Here is a 24,486-nt window from a genome sequence, read left to right as displayed (position 1 = left end):
CTGGTCAGACACCCAGTTACGGGGTACGTAACATGGCACAGACATCATCACAGTAAATGCAGATTTTTTAAAACCTGATTGAGCCTACCTCCAACAACACAGAATTAAGCAACCATTTAATTAACAAGTGCAGAATGTACCTGCAGGCGGTACCAGCCACAAAATACATGATATCTGTTCATACAGGTTTCTTTGACAATAGCTTCAAAGCGCATACAGCTCTCCTGCCAAAGAGAACACCAACACCCAGAGAGATTCTACATGAAGACAAGCCTGAAGAGGAAATATATTGAACCTGCCTCATTATCACTTGTTCCAAATTAAAACTGTTTGACTCGCCAAAGGATTGGCTACAATGAAGTAAATTAATGCATGGTTGATTTGTTTTGGTAAATCTGCAATCAGTGCCTGTGACAGAGGTTAATTGAACCTCTCGGGTCATAGAGGTAGGCAAGGTTACATGTTATGGGTTTATTTAAATTCTCTTTCTGTATTGGACAATTCTAAATGATTAAATTCATAGAAGTAGATGCGAGAAAGAGTACCTGCCAAGGAGGAGAATAAATAGAGGCTCATGGAATTAATGCAGACAAACGGGAAGGAGAATTCGTTAACGGCATAACATAATCAGTGCTATTTCTTGCTGCCTTTATCTGTAGGAGAAAATTTAATTTAAATAAAAGCGAGCTAAAGCTAGCATTGGACAATAGGTGGATATTATAAAATGAGATCTAGTTTCGCATTTTTATAGTCTCTAGAGCAGCGCAGGTAGTGTGATATATTTTAGTGTGATGTTTGTGCCAAAAGGTATTTTTGAGTCGCAGAATACAAGGTATCGCTAATAATTGAGCAATTAAATTAACTTTGAAGAAATAAATAATTGTACTTCATTAAAATGAGCTTTGTATATATTCAGGGAAAAAAAACCCTGTAAGGCGTTTAATGTGTACGTTTAAAAACAATGACAACGAGGAGTGTTTTACGGACTCACTTTTGAAATGTGTAAGTAGCGGGAGGTGTCCAAGCTAGTGACATTCTATGTATTATTTCCTTTTAATTGCTATCAGAATTTGATAATGCCTTTTGGCAACTGCTATTGTTGACAATCCCAGCGCAGTCTGTTGCGGTTTCTCGGGCAGCGCCAAAATTTAAAAATCGCGCTGGATTACAGCCGGGGGCGGTGGCGCAGGTGATTGACAGTTAACTGCTGACGGCTGGGCCAATCAACGTTATTGGCGGGTAACAGGAGCGGCGCCGTTTCCCCCCTACAAAGAGTACTGGTGTTTGTAGTCCGGGGGCTCCTGACTCTTACGGAACTCTCAATTAAAACTTATTTTAAATCGCAAATAAACTTGGAATCGCTTTATTTATAAGTGTGCAATTACATACGCCGTTGCAGGAAACTGTTTACTAAGCTCCGAGAAAGTATTTAGAAAGGCGGGACAAGCGAAACTACAGTTCCCAGCAGGCATTGCTTCTCCTAAGCGAGGCCCTCATGAGTACGGCGCCATTTTCTAGTTCATTGAATAAAAGAGGTTTGGCGGCGGTGGGAGTTGCTGACCGGTACGGGTTCGAGCTTACTTATAAGTAGGTAATTACCGGCGATTTATAAAGGACGAAAAAGAGAATTTTGTTGCCATGTCAACTACCCCGGCCCAGAAACAGTCGCGGGCCAGTGCGGCCCAAACGCCCCTGAGCCCGACTCGGATCACCCGCATTCAGGAGAAGGAAGACCTGAAGAACCTCAATGACCGCCTGGCTACCTACATCGACAAAGTGCGCTCGCTGGAGTGCGAGAATAGTGTCCTGCAGCTGAAGATCTCCGAGAAGGAAGAGGTAACGACCCGAGAGCTGACCGGCATCAAGACCATCTACGAGACTGAGTTGGCGGACGCCAGAAGGCTGCTGGATGAGACAGCCCGAGAGAAAGCTAAACTGCAAATTGAGCTGGGCAAGACCAAGACGGAGCTGGATGAGCTGAACAAAAAGTAAAGTACATTATTCTTTGTCAAGTTGGCCGGCTGCATGTAGAATGATCCGCTTTTTTTAATGTGAATGTAAATTTCTGAAACTAAATAGCTAGTCTGTGCACTTTATTAGTACAGCGAAGGGGTGGGGTAGATACTGACCAGTCCTTTTAGCCGTAGCCTTCTAATTTCCCATGCATGATTAGGACTTTCGTCTGTTTTCATTGGATACTTAATTATTTTGAGACTCGATCATTTTTAAACACCGCTCAGTTTGTCGATTTACACGTGAAATCTCCAATTCTCTAAGTAGGTTCAGCCGTCATCCATACAGTCCTGTCCCAATATTGACTACTACTGTAATATTTTACCACTCGTGATGTAGTATGTAACAATTTCCCAAGTATTGATCCAATTTTACCCACAATAATTGGTTAAATTCATGTTATTTTTCCTGTGCACCATGTCAATGGAGTGACAGATTTGGCCAATTGCCCTTAATGTGACTTGTTGGCAGGGCAAATTACTTTATCATTTAGTGAGTTCGTAGGTTATAGTCAATCAACTCTCTTTTTTTGTCTCTAACCCAGTCTTGAATTCATTAAACTGATCTTGGTTGTGGCTCGTCCGCTTTGTGCGGCCGTAACTAGCAGACGCTGAGATTTCTGATGATACCCCGCCCTCTCCCCTCCAGTGCTCAACTTTTCAGTGACCGACCCTCTAATCTCAAGTTTGTGTTCTTTGGTCCTATGCCTTCCCAACAGGGGAAATCAGATATTGTAACTTCTTAAATATCCGTGAGAATGTAGTAATTATGACTACTTGCATTTTTTTTTGCACTGGTGGTTTTAATTGTTAAAAGTTTAGAGAAACGTCAAACGTGCAGAACTGCAGCGTGTGACCATTCTTCCTTCCACTTGATATTTTCTGATGAGGCGTAGCAGCGTACAAATTGAAGAAAAAAATCTGCAGTGCAAGAGTGATACTGTGAAATATTGGCAGATTTTTTTTTTAATGACGAGTACGCCGACTAAGTAGATTCTAGCATTTTTAGCTCTTTATCGTTACACTAGACCGAGCCATGTAAAATAGTGATCGCTTGTCATGAAGTTAAGTTTATGGCAGCTTCATTTTGAAGTTTGACTTTGATTTGAGACCCTTTTAACTTTGAGCCAATTACAGGTAGTAATTAGCTACAGTGAAGGAGCATCGTTTGCTTGAAAATTAGGGGAAATATGTTTATGAAAATATACAGACATTCCTGACCACTTTTATAATTTATGATTGCACTTTAATTTCCATTTCAGTTAATACAAGTATCTTCCACTGTAGGCTTTATGCATATTGTATATGGTGGCGTGGGAGAAGTGAGTATGTCGATATAGTTGGGGGTGGGAGACAAAGGGTAATTTGTCAAGATCGTATTTTTGAGCAGGAAGGAGTGATCTAAACTGAGTAGAATTCATAACAAAATCACCTTGGTTTTCTGTTATGTGAATTAATGACCTCAAAGGTGTTACAGGACAAGCAGGGGATGGTTTGTTTGTATGTACTTGTATAAGAGGTGACAGGTTGATTTGAACTCGTCCATATTTTGGAAAACATAAAGTTAGCTCCATCTGATTCTTTCCAATGTTTCTGACTTCCCCGAGCTAACCTGCTTTTGAATACAGTACTTTAAATTTCTATTTATTTCAACTACACTCTTTCCAGTGATTCTAGCTTAATTGCTTTGTCTGATTTTTGTGGTGTTGGGTCGAAGCTAGCTATTTGAAACCATTATCTTGGGTAGCTCTTCTAATGGTCAGATTTGTAACATTGGATACAAGTTAGCCCATAGACGAATGGAATATTATGGAAACAATCGTGTTTTTAGGAAAAACGTAACATTAAAGTAACAGTTTGGTAGGAAGAGCTCCTGGCTGTCGTAGGTTTTGGCTTCGGATTCATACACGTTATTTTTAATATTTTGACAAGTCTATATAGCTGTGCTAGGTAATTATTATTGAATATGTGTCCACCCTTTTATTGGAACGTGTAAGAGATGGACTTTACCGCGAGTTTCTAACACCACCCTAATCAAAAGTGCCTGACGAAGGGTCTCAGCCCGAAACGTCGACAGCGCTTCTCCCTATAGATGCTGCCTGGCCTGCTGTGTTCTACCAGCATTTTGTGTGTGTTGTTGTTTGAATTTCCAGCATCTGCAGATTTCCTCGTGTTTGCCTTTCAGAGGCTCGTTTGGCGAGTAAGCAAAATGATCGTAGACTTTTTCTGCGTGGTTATCCAAAGACTACTTAAACATTCAAGTTGTGATTTCGGGTACTTTTTGATTCTGCAGTTTCCTGTATTTACATTCTTAAAGCTGTGTACCAATGGCAAATTTGCAGATGCATTGAAAATGCTTCAGGGGAAAGAAATTTGATCTGATTTTTAAAAAAAAAAAAATAAATAAATTGTGATAGACAAATACTAATTCAGTTTGGTCGGAACTGAAACCATTTTTGCCTTGTCCTTTTGATTTCGTGGAAGTGAGTGTTCTTTGCCAACTGATTACAATGAACCATCTACTTTAAACATTTCAATGCACAGCACTCAGCTGCTACAAGCACCTTGATACTTGTACCTGCATTAATTAGTAAGAAGACTTAAGTGCACTTGGAGAAATATTTGCTTCTTCGGGGCAAGCTAATTTACCTGATATTTGTAATACTGTTTTTGATATTGTATCATTGAGGTCTGTATGATTCGTTTTAAGAATCACTTTGCTTGTTTTGGTAGGCAAGCCCCTAAGATTTAATTGTAATCATCGTACGTATTGAATAAGATTTTCATGAAGTCTGTGCTTTTTCATCTCCATTGTTACCGTCGGATTTGGAATCTGCCTCCGGTGGGCCATAACTCAAAATGGCGATATAAGCTTTAATTTCCATTGTTGGTGCCCATCTGTTCTGCTTGAGTGCCTGGATTTCCGTTTGAACATATGAGAATACCATTCATATTTGGAGATGAAGTGACAGTTTCATTGAGTGGAATTTATTCAAAACTATTTCTTGCTGTTCTTTTTGCCACGAGGATGCTCCCTGCACTTCGCCCCTCCCTTCCTGTCATCTCGCTGAAGTAGGCTGGCTCGGGTCTTAGTGTATTATCGACGCCTTATCCTTTGTGCTGGATAACGAATGATCCCGCCTAAAATTTACGCGTTGGATAGAACAATAAGATTCACGACTTAAGCTATCTGTAAACTCGTTTTGATTGGGGCAAATTGAACTAAATTAAAGAAATCTTACAGGAATTTCCCCCTTAATTCGCCTTTTGATGGTTCGTGGCCCGCCAAAGCGAGGTTCTTTGAAAAATCATTGCCACGCCTATCAAACCCAATTTTAAGTGTTTTTGAAACGCAGATGCACATGAATATGATTGAATTGGTAAGACTAAATCGATGTAATCAAAATAAAAATTTCATACGTTGCGTTGTGTCCTTAGTGTCCAACTTTCAATTCGAAGAACGCCTTTGGAAATTGCTCGGGAAATTGATTTCCTTTTTGAATGTAACAATTTGTAAGTCATCGGTCTGCTACGCCACCGCTCTTTGGTTGTGGTTATGATGTCAGGGAGATCACGCTATGTCAGAAAGCGCAGCGAAACTCTTCACCCTTGCGTTTCGTGACTGTTTTGCGGTCTAGGATGGAAGTTATTCACGGAATTTTAATTTTGGATCGTCTGTATGCTCCGCGTAACTATCTTTTAAGGAAAAAAATTTCATCTCTTCACTGCACTTCAACTATTTAACGCATATTATAATGCGGAGCGGCTGTGGCCCATGTGTTTTTTTTGAGTAATTAGCTTTTAAGGTCCAGCCTATAAGCATTCACTTTCCTGTCGCTTATTCGTTTCTTCGCGAGGGAGGGTACTGATCTGAAAGCAGCGAGACTGGATAATTTGAATAGAGGAGGTCGCAGGAAAATTCAATCCGATTGGTGTGTGATTTATTCCAAGTTCCAGGATAAACGTGCTCTGGTTTGGTTACCGGATCTTACATGATCACAATGAAAGCTATATGACAGCACTGAAGGTCACACTGAACCGGAGTTGCTCGAGTTGTGACAGCAGCACTACCTGCATTTATCTATCTCCATTTCTTGAAAATGCCCAGAAAATCTTTGTTTGGTTAAAAAGATCAGCACTATAAACGACTCTTTGTGTGGTCTAGACCGAACAATTGCAGTGAAAGTCTTGTAAAAGTGGTCAAAAGCTATTTGCAGCCTTTGTTGATTGCTGTACTTACACAGCTGCTTCTATAAAGCGTACAGACTGTTTACCTTTTGAACATTGTGTCAAAATTTAACATTTCTGCTATGTACATCAAAGTGGGTGAACTTGCATATTTCCACTCGCATATTAAATCTGTCCATATACCACTGAAGTCTGCCTTAATCTTTCTCTATACTCCCATCATGCCTGATTTAATATTGTCAGCAAGCTTGAAAGTATGACATTTGATCAACTTGTATATTGTTTGAGATGGACTGTCATGCATCCATTGTATTATTTTGCTTTTGCTTCTTGTCAAAATCTTATTACACTTCTCACCATTCAGTGGCCTGTCTCAAAATCTAACAAGTGTTCTGCGACTGTTCATTCTTGTCCTCTGCACTTCAAAATTGTTGCACCCCTACCATAGATTTGTATCCTTATTTGTACCAGAATTTTATGCTGTTGGTTAAGGTGGCTGGGTGTTTTGTGGGGGTGATGAATAAGCCAATTTCTCATTATTTTTGATGCAGTTTGTACTTGGAAATTGTAGATGAGCTAGGATGGCAAAGCCTCTTTTTCCGGAAATGTTACTTGCATGACCTCTACTGGAAGAAAGCAGTCTAACATCAACTTAATTTATTTTAGCAGCTATCTGTCTTGATTTATGAATTTCTGCATTAGGAATTGCTATTTCATTCTGATTGTATATTTGTCTTTCTGCGGATATTGGGATATTTAAAATATTTTCTGAAAAATCCAACTCGGTGTAATGTTTGCGTGTTTTAAGGGTTAGCAGTTGCCACCTTTTGAAATACATTTCTTTATTTATGACTATATTTACATCATTTATTGAAACTAGCTTGTTTTCCTTAGTTATAAGAAGAAAGATAGTGACCTGACATCTGCTCTTGCTCGGTTGAAAGACTTTGAGCAGACCTATCACAAAAATGAAGCGGCGCTTAACACTGCTCTCAGTGAAAATCGTCGTCTGGAAGCAGAGATGGATGATTTGCGTTCACAGCTTGCTAAGGTAAAGTATTGTGGTTGACTTATCAGGAATGGGATGATCTCTGTAAAATGTCATATAGCTTGGAATAGGATATTTGAATTCTGCACGTGTATTTTTCTTTACAGCTGTGCTTTAGATGTTTCTCTTGCTAACAAGATTGGTGTCGTTGCATTTAGTACTCGATGTGCTTGTTAGTGATTGTTGAAGATAGTTTGTTGAATATTTCTTTAAAAAGAGCCCAAAAGTTACTAATTTCTCCCAAGTTTTGCACATACCCTATTAAAGGCATTGATGGGTTTCAACATATTTGTTTCAATTCTAATAAATAAATGTACTTAATGGTGAAAAATAGTTTAAGATGGATTGTACTTTCATCTTGCATTGACTTAATAGTACAACAATTTAGAAGATTAAGTTCAACAGCATTAGATTTTTTTCTTTGATTTTGTTTTGGAGTAGTCCCATCCTATTTGAAGTTGCTTGGAACAAAAATCACGATTGACATGTATTTTGTGTACATCAACAGATAATTCAGAACAATAATTACATTTGTATTTCAATTTAGGCTGAAAGCTCCCTGGCTGCTGCCAAAAAACAATTGGAAGGAGAAACATTAATGCGAGTTGACCTGGAAAATCAGTGTCAGAGCCTAAGTGAGGAACTAGCATTCAGGAAAAATGTGTTTGAAGAGGTATGTTTTTCCATGTTCTTAATGCTGATAATTGCAAAGCACTTTTCAAAATTTAAAATACTACACTTTGTAAATTTGTAGCATTAGCAAGTGAATTTCCCTGTCTAGAATGGGGAACTACTCCCTTGATGTTGGAATTTCCATTTCAAGCACAAGACATTTAGACCCAAAGACCTAGTAGGATTGGGCCATTTGGCCCATCAACTCTACCATTAAGCTGTTGCTGGTTTATTTTTCCTCTCTTCCCTTTTGCCTTTTATTATTTCCAATGTCCTGAAATTTCAGTACCTGAATACAAATTGCGAAGCCTAAATTATTTCTTGTTCAGCTACTGACCAGCATTGCTGTGCCTTCTAGCAATGCGTTGCCATCTATTGCATGCAGTGGATTCTGGTTAATTGGGACACATTGGGCCCAATTAAGTGGTGGCCCCAATGAGACAAAGTTTCATGGAAATAGTTAAAAAGGTATTAAAAGACAAGCTATGTTTAACTGAGTAATAAGTTATGTATTTAAATGAAATACAGAACAAATTAAAACATTACCAATACTACACAGCACTATAAATCTGTAGTAGTTTCTAATAATTGAGTACATTTAAAGCAGATCTAAGCACAGTATAGTGTCTAACAGCCATGCAAGTGCATGTGACTGACAGTAGTTAGAAACTGTTCTGCAACAATCTTCTGTCCCAATTAAGTGGCATCGTGTCCCAACTAAGCAAAGGGAACCTCTGTTATTTTCTCAATTAGTTTTTGTTCTTTAAGAGACGTCCCATATAAGCAGCTGCCCTGATTAACTGTTAGCCTAGTTAACTGGAATCCACTGCTTTCAGCTAAATATCCATGTGGCAATAATACTCAATTATCTAGAATTATCTTTAGCACCCCAACACACTTTTAACTTAAATGTTAAATAGAATTAAAGAAAATTTAGTGATTCCAGTAGCCAACCAAATCAGCTGAGTTTAATGGAAACGTGACAACCATAGTCCCTGTGAACGGCAATCAACATTTGGCACCAGTTAATAATCCATCACAATTTCCAAAAGTGGGTTATCAGAATTTTACAACGTGTTAAAGTCACCATTTTCTTTTACGTTTGCAAGAAGAGTGGCATGTGCAAATTATAAAGTCTCTTTAAAACTGTAATACTCCAGTTAATCCCTTGTATTTTATACTGGTCCTTAGTTCACAAACTAATGAGTACAACCTTGCCAAAATTGAGTATTTTTTTAATGTAGGAAGTGCGTGAGACTAAGAAGAGACAAGACCGTCGAATTGTAGAAGTAGATTCTGGGCGAAGAATTGATTATGAGTCCAAATTGGCTGAGGCTCTTCAAGATCTGCGAAAGCAGCATGAAGATCAAGTGCAACAGTACAAAGAAGACTTGGAGCAAACTTTCCAAGCTAAGGTAACTAAGATGTTGCAGTAAACTCTCTTACTATTGTATCATGGAGCTGAAAACTACACAAATGGTAATTTTCCAGCTTAGTTATGTGATTTTCTCTGTATGCTTTTATAGTTGGAAAATGCCAAGTTAGCATCTGATAGAAATGACAAAGCTATTGGAACAGCACGGGAAGAGCTACAGGAGGCCTATCATAGGATTGAGAGTCTCAATTATCAACTTGGAGCTCTGCAGAAACAGGTAATCATTTCACTCACTTGGACTTGTATGCTTTTTGGTGTGGTGGATGGTAATGGTTGATGTAAGAAAATAATATTTTCTCCTTGGGCTTTTACTGGAAAAGTTGCCTCCCCAAAAAGGTACAGTGTTCCTCTAAGCAATTTAAATAGCTTTTTAATCCTATTATGACGCTCAGTCATATAAAGTAATTGAGTCTTTTGCATCCCAGCCCTATTCCCAGTCTCATATTCCTCCCTGTCAAAATTCTTTATTGCATTCCCAGGAATATAAAATCTTTTATATTCCTGCTAAGGAGCTAATAGATCCATTATTATCCATTTGATGATAAAGTGAGCATTTTTCGTAACCTTATGATGACATTCAGCACTACTTTGTTTTCAATCCTAATTAACTTCCATTATAGTCTGCAGCTTCCGAGGCGCGAATTAGGGAGTTGGAAGAACTGCTTGCAGGTGACCGTGATAAATACCGTAAGATGCTCGAGGCAAAAGATCAGGAAATGGCTGAGCTGAGGGATCGCATGGAATTGCAGTTGCAAGAATATGAGGACCTCCTTGATGTTAAACTGGCCCTTGACATGGAAATTCAAGCCTATCGCAAACTCCTGGAAGGTGAAGAAGAGAGGTATGCTGCAACTAAAAGCTCCCTTATTGTTGCTTGTCATTTTGATTGCACGTTACTGAATCAATCTGATTTGAAAGATCCTTTCCTCAAAGTTCTTTAAATTTTTGTTTTATAATTTAGTTTATTAAAGTGTACTTGCTAGTGGTTAAATAAAACATCTGAAATGAGCTGGCAAAGATGAATATGGAGGAAAGATGTCTTCGTAAGAACATGGTTGAAGAGCAGTAGGAGCCATGGAGCAGTGAGATAGAGACTTGCGACTCCTTTTGATGAGGGGAGAAAAGTTACTTCAAAGAGGACATTCCTTGAAGAGACCACAGTCGATAGCAACGTGGAAACATAAGATTGCAGATGCTGTAATCCACACAGCAAAAACTGCTGGAGGAGTTCAGTGGACCAAGCAACATCTATGGAGGGAAAGGGATGGCCGTTCTGGATTAAGATCCTTTATTAAGACATGGTCTTGTCCAGAATGTCAAACATCCCTTTGTCTCCACAAATACTGCTGGTTGACCTATTGGAATCCCTCCAATGGTTTTATTTATTTGCTCCAAATTTACAGCACATGCATTCTGTCTAACTGAAATAAGATAATACAAAAGGGAAAAGGGTATGTATAGTTTGTTCTTAAGGTAATATTACAGGCTGGATTTCATTGTCTTCTAGTTTTGCCCTCTGGATTTGAGCTTGAGCTTGGGTTGTTGACTGCCCCAAATCTTCTCATTTCGTAGTCTTTGGCTTGTGCGGTTTAAGGAAAACTTTGGAAGGTGAACATTTTGTTGAAGGTTGCTGCCTTTTATTGTCATGCCCTTTCTCGTGTGTTTTATTCGGAGGGGGGGGGGGGAAGAAGAAGATGGGGTTTGAATTAAGTGTTTAGAGCACTATTTGATTAGAGGTGAACTTTAAACAGATGGTGGGAAGATGGGTGTTTGAGAAGTATTTCAAAAACATCTAAACTGATTAAAGTATTGCATACCATTTGTCTCAGGATGGGATGAACTAGAGACAAGTTTTGATGTGTGAGGAAAATAGGATGCTGCTAGCTAAGGTAAGAAGGCCTGGATGGCAGAAGGGGTTAATATGGCTTAAGATTTGCATTGGGCCAGGGTGATATGCAAATTCATCTTGGACATTGAAAATAGCCATTGTTTTTAATGAAATTAAAAATTGCAGGTACAGGTATAAAACAATGCTAGAAATGCTCATCAGATGGGGCAGCATCGATGGAAAGGAAAAGAACTGATGTTTCAGGTTTATAATCTGAAAGGTTTTTGATTGGGAGGGGAGCTGTTTTCTTTGTTATAATGTAACCTCATAAATATTAGTAAACAAATGAAGTTGATCAGCTGGTCACTGACCTTGAATTTAAGTTTTAGTTGGAAAATATGTTCTGTAATATAGGTCAAACATGAGGAAATCTGCAGATGCTGGAAATTCAAACATCAGACAAAATGCTGGTGGAACACAGCAGGCCAGGCAGCATCTATAAGGAGAAGTCATTGTCGAGGGTCTCAGCCTGAAACGTCGACAATGACTTCTCCTTATAGATGCTGCCTGGCCTGCTGTGTTGCACCAGCATTTTGTGTGTGTTGTCTGTAATATAGGTGGTATTTTGATTCAAAATACAGTGGATTCCGGTTAATTGGGACACTTTGGGAGTGGGTCATTTTGGTCCAATTAAGCAACTGCCACAGTTAGCTGAAGTTTCATGGAAATAGTTACAAGAAAGGCAAAATACCATTAATTGAGTTAACACATTCTGTATTTAAATCAAATACAGAACAAAGTAGAACACTATCAATACTTCTACAGTGCTATAATACTGTATTAGTTCCTAATAGTTATCCACAGGTTCTTTTGACTGGAAATGAACAGAAACTATGTAGACACCTGTAAATGGGCTGCCTTCATACAATCCTTTTAATGATTGCTTTCTCCAAATATTCTTTTTCATTGTAACATTGAAGATAATTTTGATACTTAATTCTTAAATTGAAGTAGTGAAATCGTTTTATTTTCACTGTCAGCTATTTCTAGCATCTTCAGCCTGAATGCCTAAAACCTCAGTGAGCGAAGCAGTTCTGAATTGTCATACTGCTCATTTCTTGCTGACCTTCAGTGACAAAAATCACTGCTTTTTGAACACAGGCAACACACAAGTGATGCTATTTTTAAGATAGTTTACTCTAAGTGTAGTTTCTAATGCCTCACAAATGCACACGTCTGACACTAGTGAGAAACTGTTTTACAAGTCTCCTGTCCCAATTAAACAGCACAGTGTCTCAAATAAATAAGAGAATCACAGCTGTTTACTGATTAGATTTTGTTCTTTGAGTTGTCCCAAATAAGTGGCTGCCCCGATTAACCATAGCCCAATTAACTGTATGTGGAATTGGATTTTTAGGTTTCGTATTACAATTAGCCAGTTGCACATTCTCTGGAGACGATGGGGACTGGTGTGTGCAATGGTCTTGGAAATTGTAATAGTTGAGTTTTGAATTTTATACTGGTCAAAAATTAAGACTATACTGGTACTGGATTCTTAATTGGTGTTTTTGTACAACTTTGGCCCCATGGCTAGAATCTTGTAGTTCTGATTCCACACCAGGAGGGCTGTGATTTCACTGGACAGGATGTAGAGGATATTCACCTGGATATTGTCTGCGATGGATAGTTTCAGCTTTGGGAAGGATATGGGGATATGTTGCGATTATTTACTTGGAGTGGAGAGCATTGAGGAAAGGACCTGATGAGATGTATAAAATTCAAGGAGGTAGGTTAGATATTGAGTATCTTTTCCCCAGAATAGATGTGTATATCCAAAGGGAAAGAATAGTTTTACTCAGTGGCGGAATCTGGGGTACATAGTCTGAGAAAGTGGTGGAGGATCAGGTTCACAGCATTTCATTATCTAGACAAGTAATTAAATTGCTAAGGCAAAGCATGCTACTGAAGTTTAAGAGTGATGAAAAATGAGGCAAAATGTTTAAATTATTGCATCTTATTTGTCTTTTATGTATCAAACATTCAAGATTCAGATTACCGCAAGTATATCAAAACATACAGTGAAATATGTCATTTGTATTAACAATTAACACAACCAAGGTTAATATACTGGGGATAGCCCACAAGTGTCACCACACATTCCAGCATCTACGTAGCATGCCCACAATACTTGCAGAACACAACAAGCAACAAAACAACAGCAAAACAAGCCCCATTCCTCCCTCCCACCACGCACATATACAGTCTTCCAAATCCAGGATAGGTCATCTTTAGCCTGCAGTGTACTTGGATTCTCAGACATTGGGCCTTCAGCTTCCCCAGCAGACTCAGGCTCTGGCCAGTGGGCTTTTACTTCTGATTCTGGCCTTGACTCTGTCCCTGAGGGTCTGCTATTCCAACATCCATGTCTGTGCTACAGGTTTTTGAATGCTGAGTGGAGTCTTGGACTCTCGCTTGACTTCTTATTTGCTCCCAATCCCTTCCCCTAACCTAACCACTAATCCTCTGTCCTCCCCAAACCATCCATATGAACCTAAAAACACAACTAAAAACAAGTAAATCTGAGCTGCATGATATGGTACTACACAAATAGAGGTTGTTGATCCATGGCAGAAGAGCAAAAAAAGCAAGTGATAGTGGTATAAAAGGCAGCAGTCTAAAGACCATAAGGCATAGGAACACAATTTTACTTGGCCCATGGAGTCTGCTCTACCATTCCATTATGGCTGGTTTTTTTTTTTAACCATCTCGACTCCATTTTCCTACTTCCCATAACCTTTGCCACCCACCCCTGTCTAAAACTGTCAGTCTCTGCTTTAAATCACCTGGCCTCCACTGCCATCTGTGGCTCTGAATTTCACAGATCACCACTCTCTTGCTAAAGGAGTTCCTTCTCATCTCTTCTAAATTGATAGCCCTCTATTCTAGACATACCCACTATAGAAAACATCAATGTTGTCAAGGCCTTTCAATATTTGATAGATTTCAATGAGATCCCCCTTAATTCTTCTAAATTCTAGCAAGTACAGGCCATCAAATGCTCCTATTAACCCTTTCCTTTCTGGAAGAATTCCTGTGAACCACCTTTGGAACTTCTCCAATGCCAGTACATCTTCTAGATAAGAGGCCCAAAACCACACTCAATCGTCTCAAGTGTGGTCTGACCAGTAAAACCTCAGCATTACATCTTTGGCTTTGTATTCATGTCCCCTCGAAATGAATGCTAACATTACATTTGCCTTCCTTAGTACTGACTCAACCTGCAAGTTAATCTTTAGGGAATCCTACACAAGGATTCTAGAGTCCCTTTGCACAGATGATTTTTTAATTTTCTTCCCATTTAGAAAATGCTTTATGCCTCTATTCCTTCTATCAAAGTGAATGACCGTACACTTCCCAGCACTGCATTCCATCTGCCATTTCTTTGCCCATTCTCCCAATGTGTCCAAGTCCTTCTGCAGATTCTCTGCTCCTCAACACTACCTGCCACTCCATCTATCTTTGTATTGTCTGCAAACTTGGCCACAGAGCCATCAATTCCATCATCCAAATAATTGACATATAACCTGACAAGAAGTGGTACCAATATTGAGCCCTGCAGAACACCACACATCATCAGCAGCCAACTAGAAAATGCCCCCTTTATTCTGACTCTTTGCTTCCTGCCTGCCAGTCAGCCAATCTTCTGTCCAAGCATAATATCTTGATGCTAATGCCATGGACTCATATCTTGTTGAACAGCTTCGTGTGCAGCACCTTGTCAAAGGCCTTCTGTAAATCCAAATACACATCATCCACTGACTATCCTTTTGTCTGTCCTATCTGTTATGAAGAGTAGCACTCTTAAAGCTATTGGAAAATTTCCATACAAGTAATGGGATTCAGAATGTAGTATCTATCTGAGGAAGATGAATGCTACTAAAACGCTTTGTTTTTGTTCCCAGGTTGAAGCTGTCCCCAAGTCCCTCCTCTAAAGTGACAGTGTCCCGTGCTACTTCTAGCAGTGCTGTTCACACATCTCGTGCCAAACGAAAGAGGGTAGAAATGGAAGAGCCCAGAGAAAGCAGTCATGTAAAGCAAACACACTCGAGCACTGGCTTGATCATTATTGAGCCAATTGATCTTGAGGGAAAGTTTGTCTGTCTCAGCAATAATTCTGAGAAGGTGAGCATGTTTTTATAAAAAAAAAGAGTACAACCTTTGCAGTTGCTAGACTCTTGAATTTGTGGGACTGCCTGAGAGCTACTTGTGATCATCTTGTTTAGGTATGAAATCAGAAAGTACCATTTACATAACATTAGTCACTGCTATGAAGTTTTGTATTATTGGATGTTGTTTTTATTATCTGAGAAACTATTTTACAAAATGCCCTAGTGACATTCTCAATTTGGCTGTTTATAATTCATTGCCACTTTTGCTTACAGGATCAGCCACTTGGGGGATGGAGACTGAAAAGGCAAATTGGAGATGGGGAGGAAATAGTCTACAAGTTCACTCCCAAATACACCTTGAAGGCTGGACAGAAAGTTAAAGTGAGTTGCTCATTGTAGTTTATAAATTCTGACTAATATAGTAGAGTTGACTGCCATGTTTTGCAGTTGTACTTTTGTTTGGTTTGCCTGTCTTACAAATCGTGTAGAACACAGCTAATTTCCAGCATTTGTTTTTGAGTGTAAGCAGCGTTGCTGTAGTTTTGTGAGATGAGCCTTGAGCGTTTCTTAAACCTCAGAATGGGACCTGGTTTGTCAATTGCCATCAAAACAAAGTTACGAAGCCTGCTCAAGAAAATTTTTACAGCTCTTCATAGTTGTCATAAGTTGGTGTTGTCTTCAAATTTGAGCTGGTATGGAGTGGTGATGGCATTAGTTCCAAAGTGTAAGTTTCTGCTAATTAGCTGAACGCTACACAGCTAATGAAAAGTAATTGAAGCTGGGTCTAGTGCAGGAGTTGGGTAAGATGAAAAATGTTTACTAGCCTAGCTAAGTACATAACTCGGAGCAGAATGTTATTCATCTTTGTCATTTGTTGTAATTTCTTTACCCAGTCAAAGGACACAAAGGTCTTTGATACATATCAAGGCATTAGGAGGATAATTGTTTTACTTTGTATTTTTTGTGCTTAGATTTGGAGTGCAGATGCTGGTAAAGCGCACAGCCCTCCTACTGACCTTCTGTGGAAGAGTCAGAGTTGGGGCACTGGGGATGACATCAAGACTGTCCTTGTCAACTCTGATGGAGAGGTATGGCTTAAATGTTGGTTAAAATATTGTAAGTGGTAAAATTTCACAATGCTTTAATTGCAGAAAGAGAGCGTGGTTTTGTAGAAATATAGTATGTAAACACATGTTGACATTAACATCAACATCACCTTCAGGCTCCACTCCCAGCACCCACTGCTGACTTGTCATTCACCACATTATGTAAACGTAATATATTGAAGGTTCCTGACTCATCTTCACATATGCCAGAAATGCTTTGGATTATCTGGAGAGGAGTTGCTCGCCATAGGGTACCCATCTGAGTTGACCTTATAGTCATAGAGAGAAATGGCATAGAGAAGCCCTTCAGCCCACTGAGCCCACAACATTATCATTTACACTAACCCTAAATAATTGTCAGCTGATCCATTGCATTTGGCTTTTTCTATTGGATTGTGCAATCACTAGATTGACATGCTGGAGCAGTAGAAAGCATATCCATTGAACCAAGTTGGCTCCCTGACATTGATTGCAGTGCTAGAATGAGGGATGTGCTGTGTCATCGTTTTGCTGATGGTGCATTTTAATTCTGCTGACTTGGATGTGGCTGTTCAAAACTGGACATCTGGTCCAAATGCATCCCATTTACTGCAATGATCATGGCATATATGGTGCTCGGTCTTTACTGTGAAGACTGACCTTTGTCTCCATGAAGATGTACGGTAGAGTGACCAATCCCTATTGTCAAGGGTCAGTGTATCTGTAATAAACTTGATTCACTCAATAGCCAAGTCCTTCTGGGTATGTTAGTGGTGATTCTATCAGGCCAGTCTGCCTCCCACCCCAGGATATGTTTTGCCATTTTTGCAGGTTATGTAGGCAATAATTTTAGTTACATATTCAGAATCATTCCAAAACTGCACATGTTGGCAATTATCTTTGTAAATGAAAAATATTAAGCTTGCTTTATAAGTATTTCGAGTACTAATGCATGGTTTTCTTAAACAGGAAGTTGCAGTGAGAACTCTTCAAAAAACTTACCATGAAGATGTTGAAGAGGAGCCAGAATATGGAGAAGAAGACCTTTTCCATCAACAGGTAAAGTGTAAATTTTTTTGACACATTTAAATGTTTTGCTGTAACCAGGGGTATTTACAAATAGTTTGGGCCTGAGATTTGTACCTATATAATCACAAAAAAAAATTGTAAACCATGCTTTGACATACTGAATTTGTTGACCAGTTGAAATCAAATTACTTCAAAGCAGTCTACCACAACATGATCACCATGCTTTGCTCACTTGACTGTGGAACTTGAGAAATGGCTTGGGGGTTATTTTAAATATGAGTTTAGTGATTTAATATGGAATAAAATTAGTGTTTTGTTCTATTTCAGGGTGACCCAAGGACCACATCTCGTCAATGTGCAGTCATGTGATCATCAAAAAATGCTCCGTTTTCTTCCCAGATGTGGGAATATTTTATCCTGAGTTACTTTGTCCAGAGCCACTGAAAAATATTTTTGTATGCAATATTTTCTTTAAACATTTTGAGATCATTCAGTTTTGGTATTTTAATCCATTGTTTTATTCTGTAAAACCTGAGTTCTGAAGGGGTTTTTATAGATCACTTAACACCCAAAGTGGTGGTAATGGGACATTTATCAATTTTACATGGGCTTTGAGGGAGAAGAAAAATGATTTAGCCAGATGGCCTTGGTCTATATTTGTCATGTATAGATGGAAGGTTGGGTTCAATACATCCAGGGCTTAGCTGTAGCACTGCATCACGGCCTGTGTTGATCAGAATTTGGTTATTCTGCAGTTTTTCAAACCCAAAGGGTTGTTGTAAAAACTCCACCAAATTGGTGTTAACTTAGTAACCAAACAAAGTTAATATTGTTAGTGGTATGAAACTCCTTCATAACTGCCTCAGAGTATTCTGAACTCTAATGCAGAAATCTCGGGTGTTGTGGAGAAATGGGCCTTAAAGATTTCTACTTTGATCCTGCCCAAAAATGCTGTGTTTGGCTATTCTGTACAAAAATGCTGCATGGATTTGTAAGAATTTGTATAATTGAGAGGAGGCTTACCTTTTTGGGCATTGCTTTCACTGATCTGGCAATGAGAAATTAATTTTAATTGGATGAATTAGGAATCATGTCTTTATTGAAGTGTAAATGTTGCATGAAAAACAGCAGAATACACCAAGCTTTTTAATTTTTTCAAGCATCAGTGCTGCATGTAATCATTTATGTTCTCATGTTAAACTTTGTACTTAAACCTCCATTATTTAAGTTAGTACCTTGATAATTTGGAATCTTACTAGCTAATGCTATTGAGTATATTTACTGGCTGGTTTATCAATATTTTGGATGGTGGCTTATGGAAGTTTTTTTATTTGCTGATGGCTGGTTAGTATTTAATAAATGACAGTGATTTGTAGTAGAGCTTGCTTGTTTTAGAGGCTAGTTAGATTGACCTTCAGATAAAAGTAACCAGGATTTTGGGGGGGGGGGGGGCGGGGGGAGGAAATGTTTCGCAGCACTGGAACAAATTAAATTTTAACCTGAGGACAATTTACCTAGCAATTGCAGTAGCTGCTTTAATTTGCTCAGTTTTAATTTCTGTTTTAATCATTTGGCATTGTAACTAAACAAATGTAAGATTCTAGAAAAGTGAGATTTTTGTTAGATAGTACATTTCATTTAAACCAGAGAAGTGTATTCCTTCATTACTGAGATTTTCAATAATTCGTATTATTTGGGAATCTCAATGAAACTGCAGGTAAAAGATCTACAGCCAACTGTTGAATATTCTCTCCTGTATTATTTTTAAATTTGTTTATTTTTTGAGTGGGGAGCAGTTTTTTTTTTGGGGGGGGGGAATGTTACATATATTGTCCACCCCGATCCTTGTGATTTTATGTATCATATATGATTTAAATAACAAATTTTATGCTTGTATCACTTATAAACTTTTAGGATTGTTTCTCAGATGATTTTTAAATGGACTGAGCACCTGTTAATGAGGAATGTTGATATTGAATGATGGAATTCCTTTTGAATCCATAAGGTTGATTTGGTAGGCTTCCTAAAACGTGAATTATAATTATGTAATGTGAAATTATCCTCCATTAGAAGTTGGTGAGCAGTTTATAGCCTGGGAAACAATGTTTAAAAATGTACTTTTGCTTTTATATTAAACTTATTTGAACTATAATGGATGGTCTTAATCATGTGCACATTGACTGTTAAATGATCAATTTACTGGGAAAATCATGATATGCATTGCTGTGATTATTTTCCTTTTAAATCTTTTTAAAAGGTTTTGTTGCAAGGTTTCTGGTGTTTCCCTTGTAAAATTAAACACTTTCCACTGATTAAAAAGAAACCCACAAAGCAAATGTGAAATTTGTTTTCTTATTTGAAATTTTTCATTAAAGCATAGACCAAGATGACAGATCTATGCTCTCTTCCACTGGTGCATGAGTACACTCCACTCCTTGTGCACTCTATACAAACTTTCTAAATAGCATATTAATTTGTAATAAAGCTTTTGGGTGGCAAGGGAATTAAGATTCCCATGAAACAGATTTGTCATTTTACAAAGTTTAAAACTTGTTACTAGTCCATATTCGGAGAGCATGTGCAAAATGGCACATTCATCTGCATAGTTAATGTGAATTTTTGAACAGTAGAATAAAACAATGTGAACAGAGCTATTTCTGTCACATTTATTTGAGATAAATTCACCAGGATCAAATTAAATGTAGCTGGTGGTACAGTAATTTGTGGAGTGAGTTTAATTTGTAGATTTTTTAATACATTATCAATGATATCAATGTGTAATGATAATTCTGGAAATGGGCATTAAATGGACTTTCAATGAAGTGTTACTCCAAAGAAAATCCAACTGTACTAAACAAAATCCATAGAGATATAAGCAACACACAAAATGCTGGAGGAACTCAACAGGCCAGGCAGCATCTATGAAAAGAGTAAACAGTCTGATGGGTCTCAACTGAAAACATCGACTGTTTACTCCTTTCCATAGATGCTGTCTGGCTTGCTGAGTTCCTCCAGCATTTTGTGTTGCCTGGATTTCTAGCAAGTACAGATTTTCTCTTGTTTGCCATAGAATCATAATCCTGGTTTTTTTTCTGATATATCAGTGAATTTCAGCTTGCCCATAAACTATTTTGATTCTCTATAAAAAGTAACTTTGCATTTGATTTCCTATATCAGGTGAAGAATGTAAAGAGTCTTGATATGCCAGTAAGCTAGACACCGTCACTGAGGTGTTTTGCTGTACGGAGATGCCATGCCAAAAAGCAAAAGTTCTGTAATTTGTAAACATTTTATAACTGGAAATTTTATGAACATTCAATAAATATGGTTTTACATATTATTAATGTGGTTTAAAGTATATCTTTTTTCCTTGCATGTACTTCAAAAAGCATTATGACCTGTAAGAAAGCCTGGTTTTGAATTTATTTTCAAGGTGTTGGAAGCAGTTTCTAGCCTAGAACAAAACACATTTACAGGTTTTCCTTGCATAAAGAAAATACTTAACTGTTTGGCTTTGTTATCCTTGGTTCTCTGTAGATCTCAATTGTTTGATTCAAAAGATTGTTCCAAGCATCATTTGAAATTTGAGCATCTAATTCGGTGTTTAATGCAGGTTTTTGAGCAAGATTCCCCTACAATGGATGCTATTAGGATATTGAATGGTAGGCCTACTATTTTGTGTGCACATGAATTTAGTCCCATAATCATAACTGAGATGCTCAATTCAGACAATATCATGGTGAATCTCTTTCAATCTCTTAAATGCAATCTTTTCTAACCAAAATTGGGTGACCAGGAATGTGTAGAGCTGTGGACTAACCATTTTTATAAACCATTGATGTTTGACTCACAAGCTTGAAATTATCTGGCTTTTTCCTGCTTGTCCTTGAATAAAGGTAATGGGCTTCTCCACTTGATTTTAAAGCATCTGGCAGTATTTCAATAGAAGTCGGATGCTCAAAGGTGGGGAAAAAAATTAAATCCTAAATGCTAGGCTCAAAATGCTTAAGGCATGTTTAGGGGAATGATTTATTTTTGGTTTTATAGGGAACACTAGAGAACTTGTTTAGCGTTACTGATGTGCAGTTCTTTGGGTCCCTTCAAAATTTTTCATGAAATGAATGTGTGATTAGATCCAAAGTTTGCAACAGAACTTTTCAATTTCTTTAGCATTCCTATCATTAGCAAAGTTGGCATTTTTTGCCTTGCAATTTTTTTCAGATTGTCTGGCACCATTTTAAATACTGTAGTTAAATCTTCCTCTACTATTAATGCTGGCAGTTAATTCTAGAGCCTAATAACTATTACAATTTAAAAGAAAAATCCTCATCACCTTTGACAATTGTCTTCCTCATAAAGTATATCCTCATGTTTATATTCTGGCTCATTGATAATTTTTTTTTAAAATCTTGCACTTCTGCTTCAAATAGAACAATCCTAGTTTCTCCAGCCTGACCACATAACTAAGAACTTTTGCCCTGATAAAACGTTTCTGCACCTTCTCCAGAGCCTTTGCATCTTAAGGTGGAGTGACCAGAAATGGAGATGAGGCTGTCCTGAAAGGCTACTGTCCTGGTGCTTGTAGTTCCATAACAGATTCAGTGACAATGAAGGAAAAATGATTAACAATAAGGTTATGTGTGACTTACCAGGGAACATGAGGGGAGTGGACTCCAATGTGCTTGAAGTCACTTACTGTCCTTGGTGATAAAAATTGTGGATATGGGGAAATATAACTAGAGAATGGATGAGCCAATCTAATGCATTTTATAGATGGTTTATACTGTTTGCTGATGGAGGAGGAAATGATTATTTAGATTGGGTGGGTACCAATCAGGCAGGCTGCCTTGTGCTGAATGATGTCTGATGATGGAGCTGATCTCACCTATGTAAATAGACTACTTTGTCACATCTTGCAAATGGTTAAAATGTTTTGGATTGTCAAGAAGATCCTATGCAGGGCATTGGCTAACCAAGTTGGATGGCAAGGTTTTGGGTATTGTTATACATACATTGATGGAGATTTGTGTATTGGACAGCAAAGGAGTATGTATAAATCAATCGTTCTCAGGTTATCGGGCTGTGACTAGTGAGGTACTTTAAGAACCAGTGCTTGAGTCCCATCTGTTCATGATACATATCATTAATTTGTGGCAATCAAATGTCATATTCCTAAATTTGCAATCATACTAAACCAGCTGGGATTTTTAAGTATTGAGAATCAAAATGACTTCAAAGGGATTTAGACAAGCTATCTGAGAGGCTGAGAATGTGACAAGCAGAATAAAATATGATATCTACTTTGTACACACAACAGAAGCACAGAATATTTTAAATGGTGAAATTAGTGTTTGTTTTCAACAGTACCCAGGTGTGCTTACACAGAAGCCATTAGCAGCCAATGCCTATACCAAAAAAAAACAGATGGTCCTAAGCCTGGCTGTGAAAGGGGAAGGTTGGCATGGGGCTAGCAACCCCATCCCACAAAAACCCAAAGCTACAAAAATACTAACAGAAGCTCTAAAGGGAGAGGGAGGATCTTGCCTGGGGACAACTTGAGAGACTGGCCCAGGACAGAGGACACTAGCAAGCTGTTGTCGGTGGCCTTCACTCCATTACGGGTGATGGACTTAAGAATAAAAAGGGAGAAGCCAATACAAAAAGTAAATATAAAGACAAATGGTGTGTTTACATTTATTAGTAGAGGTTTATGATAAAGGGACAGAGGACCTACTACAGTATTATAAGGGCTTGGTGAGACTGCTCTTTAGTATTGTACAGTTCTAATCTACTTGCTGAAGATGTACCTGCTACCGAGGGAGTGCAGCAAAGATTCTCTAGACTAGTTGTAGGGATAGTAGGCTTGATGTTTGAGGAAATATTGTCCAGATAATGCCTGTTTCCTCTAGAAGGGATGTTAACAAGCTTGATGCAGGGAGGATGGGATAGGATGAGGAGAAAGATGATGAACATTGGAAATTGAGAAATATTTAAACTGTGGAAACTTGATTGTTGAATTTATTTGAAATACAGATTGATATATTTCTGGATATTAAGGGAATAAAGGGCTATGGGGGAAAGAGCAGGGAAATGAGACTGGATTAGTAAATCAGGCACATTTTGATGAATAGAGAAGCAAGTTTGAATTACATGCAACACAGACAAAATGCTGGAGGAACTCAGCAGGCCAGGCAGCATCTATAGAAAAGAGTACAGTCGATGTTTTGGACCAAGACCCTTTAGCAGGATTGGTGAACAAAAGATGAGAAGTCAGAGTTAGAATGTGGGGAGAGCAGCATGATTCTGCTCCTATTTGATATGCTCTATGCTAGAGTAAGCTTTCTGCTTTTAGTGAGGTGGGTGGCAGACAGAGTTTTAGGGAAACCAAAATTTCTCTTCAGCTTAAAATATTCATGTTTTATTGTGGAGCTGAAAATAGTGGATATCTGTATAAAAAAAATTTAGGAGCTTAAAAGAAGTAAAGGAGTTTGGTATGGAATAAAGCAACTATTTTTGACAGAAATATTGTGTAACTTCTCATGCAGATTTCTATTTGCAACAATAATGAAATTAGCTTAACACAGGCTTCTTCCTACAAAAGAAACAATCCAAAAACCATTATTTCTAACATTAATATAATCATTGATTGCTCTATTTACTATTTGGATTGTTCTCATTAATAAATTTGGAAAGCTTTGGATCATTGTTAACTTTCATGAGGTGGTGTTTTGATAGTTTCCTTTTTTCTTCAGCTCCTTGAAACCTTCATTGCACTTAACCCATCTTTGACATCTTGGGACTTGCAGTTCTGCCACAATTGTCTCCTTTCTCTTCAAAGGCAACATGGGTTTGAGTTAAGTCTTGGAGGCCTGGTTGCTAAATCCTTCAAAGTCATTTAATAGCATTCATGTAACTTTATCACATGAATTAACAAGTTATCTTCCATATGACAAAGGAACACATACCAATTCTTATAGTGGAGAGAGTGAGCAGCTTCAAGTTCCTGGGTGTCAAGATCTC

The 24,486-nt window shown here is 38.1% G+C and overlaps 1 protein-coding gene across 1 annotated transcript; it reads left to right on the top strand.

The window, feature by feature from the left end:
- Positions 1-1,488: 1,488 nt before the first annotated feature.
- Positions 1,489-20,806, top strand: lmnb2 (lamin B2). Its single transcript, XM_073068647.1, has 11 exons — positions 1,489-1,988; positions 7,095-7,251; positions 7,796-7,921; positions 9,165-9,335; positions 9,447-9,572; positions 9,976-10,196; positions 15,146-15,365; positions 15,626-15,733; positions 16,324-16,440; positions 17,407-17,496; positions 17,794-20,806. Exons 1-11 carry the CDS (start codon positions 1,639-1,641, stop codon positions 17,833-17,835), a joined length of 1,728 nt encoding a protein of 575 aa, XP_072924748.1. The 5' UTR covers positions 1,489-1,638; the 3' UTR covers positions 17,836-20,806.
- The last annotated feature ends 3,680 nt before the right edge of the window (positions 20,807-24,486 follow it).

The sequence above is a fragment of the Hemitrygon akajei genome, chromosome 16, assembly GCF_048418815.1.
Source record: "Hemitrygon akajei chromosome 16, sHemAka1.3, whole genome shotgun sequence".
Taxonomy (NCBI): Eukaryota; Metazoa; Chordata; class Chondrichthyes; order Myliobatiformes; family Dasyatidae; genus Hemitrygon; species Hemitrygon akajei.
Note: the sequence above shows the minus strand (reverse complement) of the source record. Positions and strands in the feature narration are given on the sequence as shown.

Coding starts and splice junctions, on each gene's coding strand:
- lmnb2 (XM_073068647.1), top strand. CDS start 1,639: ATGTCAACTACCCCGGCCCAGAAACAGTCGCGGGCCAGTGCGGCCCAA. Junction 1,989..7,094: donor CTGGATGAGCTGAACAAAAA/GTAAAGTACATT, acceptor TGTTTTCCTTAG/TTATAAGAAGAAAGATAGTG. Junction 7,252..7,795: donor TGCGTTCACAGCTTGCTAAG/GTAAAGTATTGT, acceptor ATTTCAATTTAG/GCTGAAAGCTCCCTGGCTGC.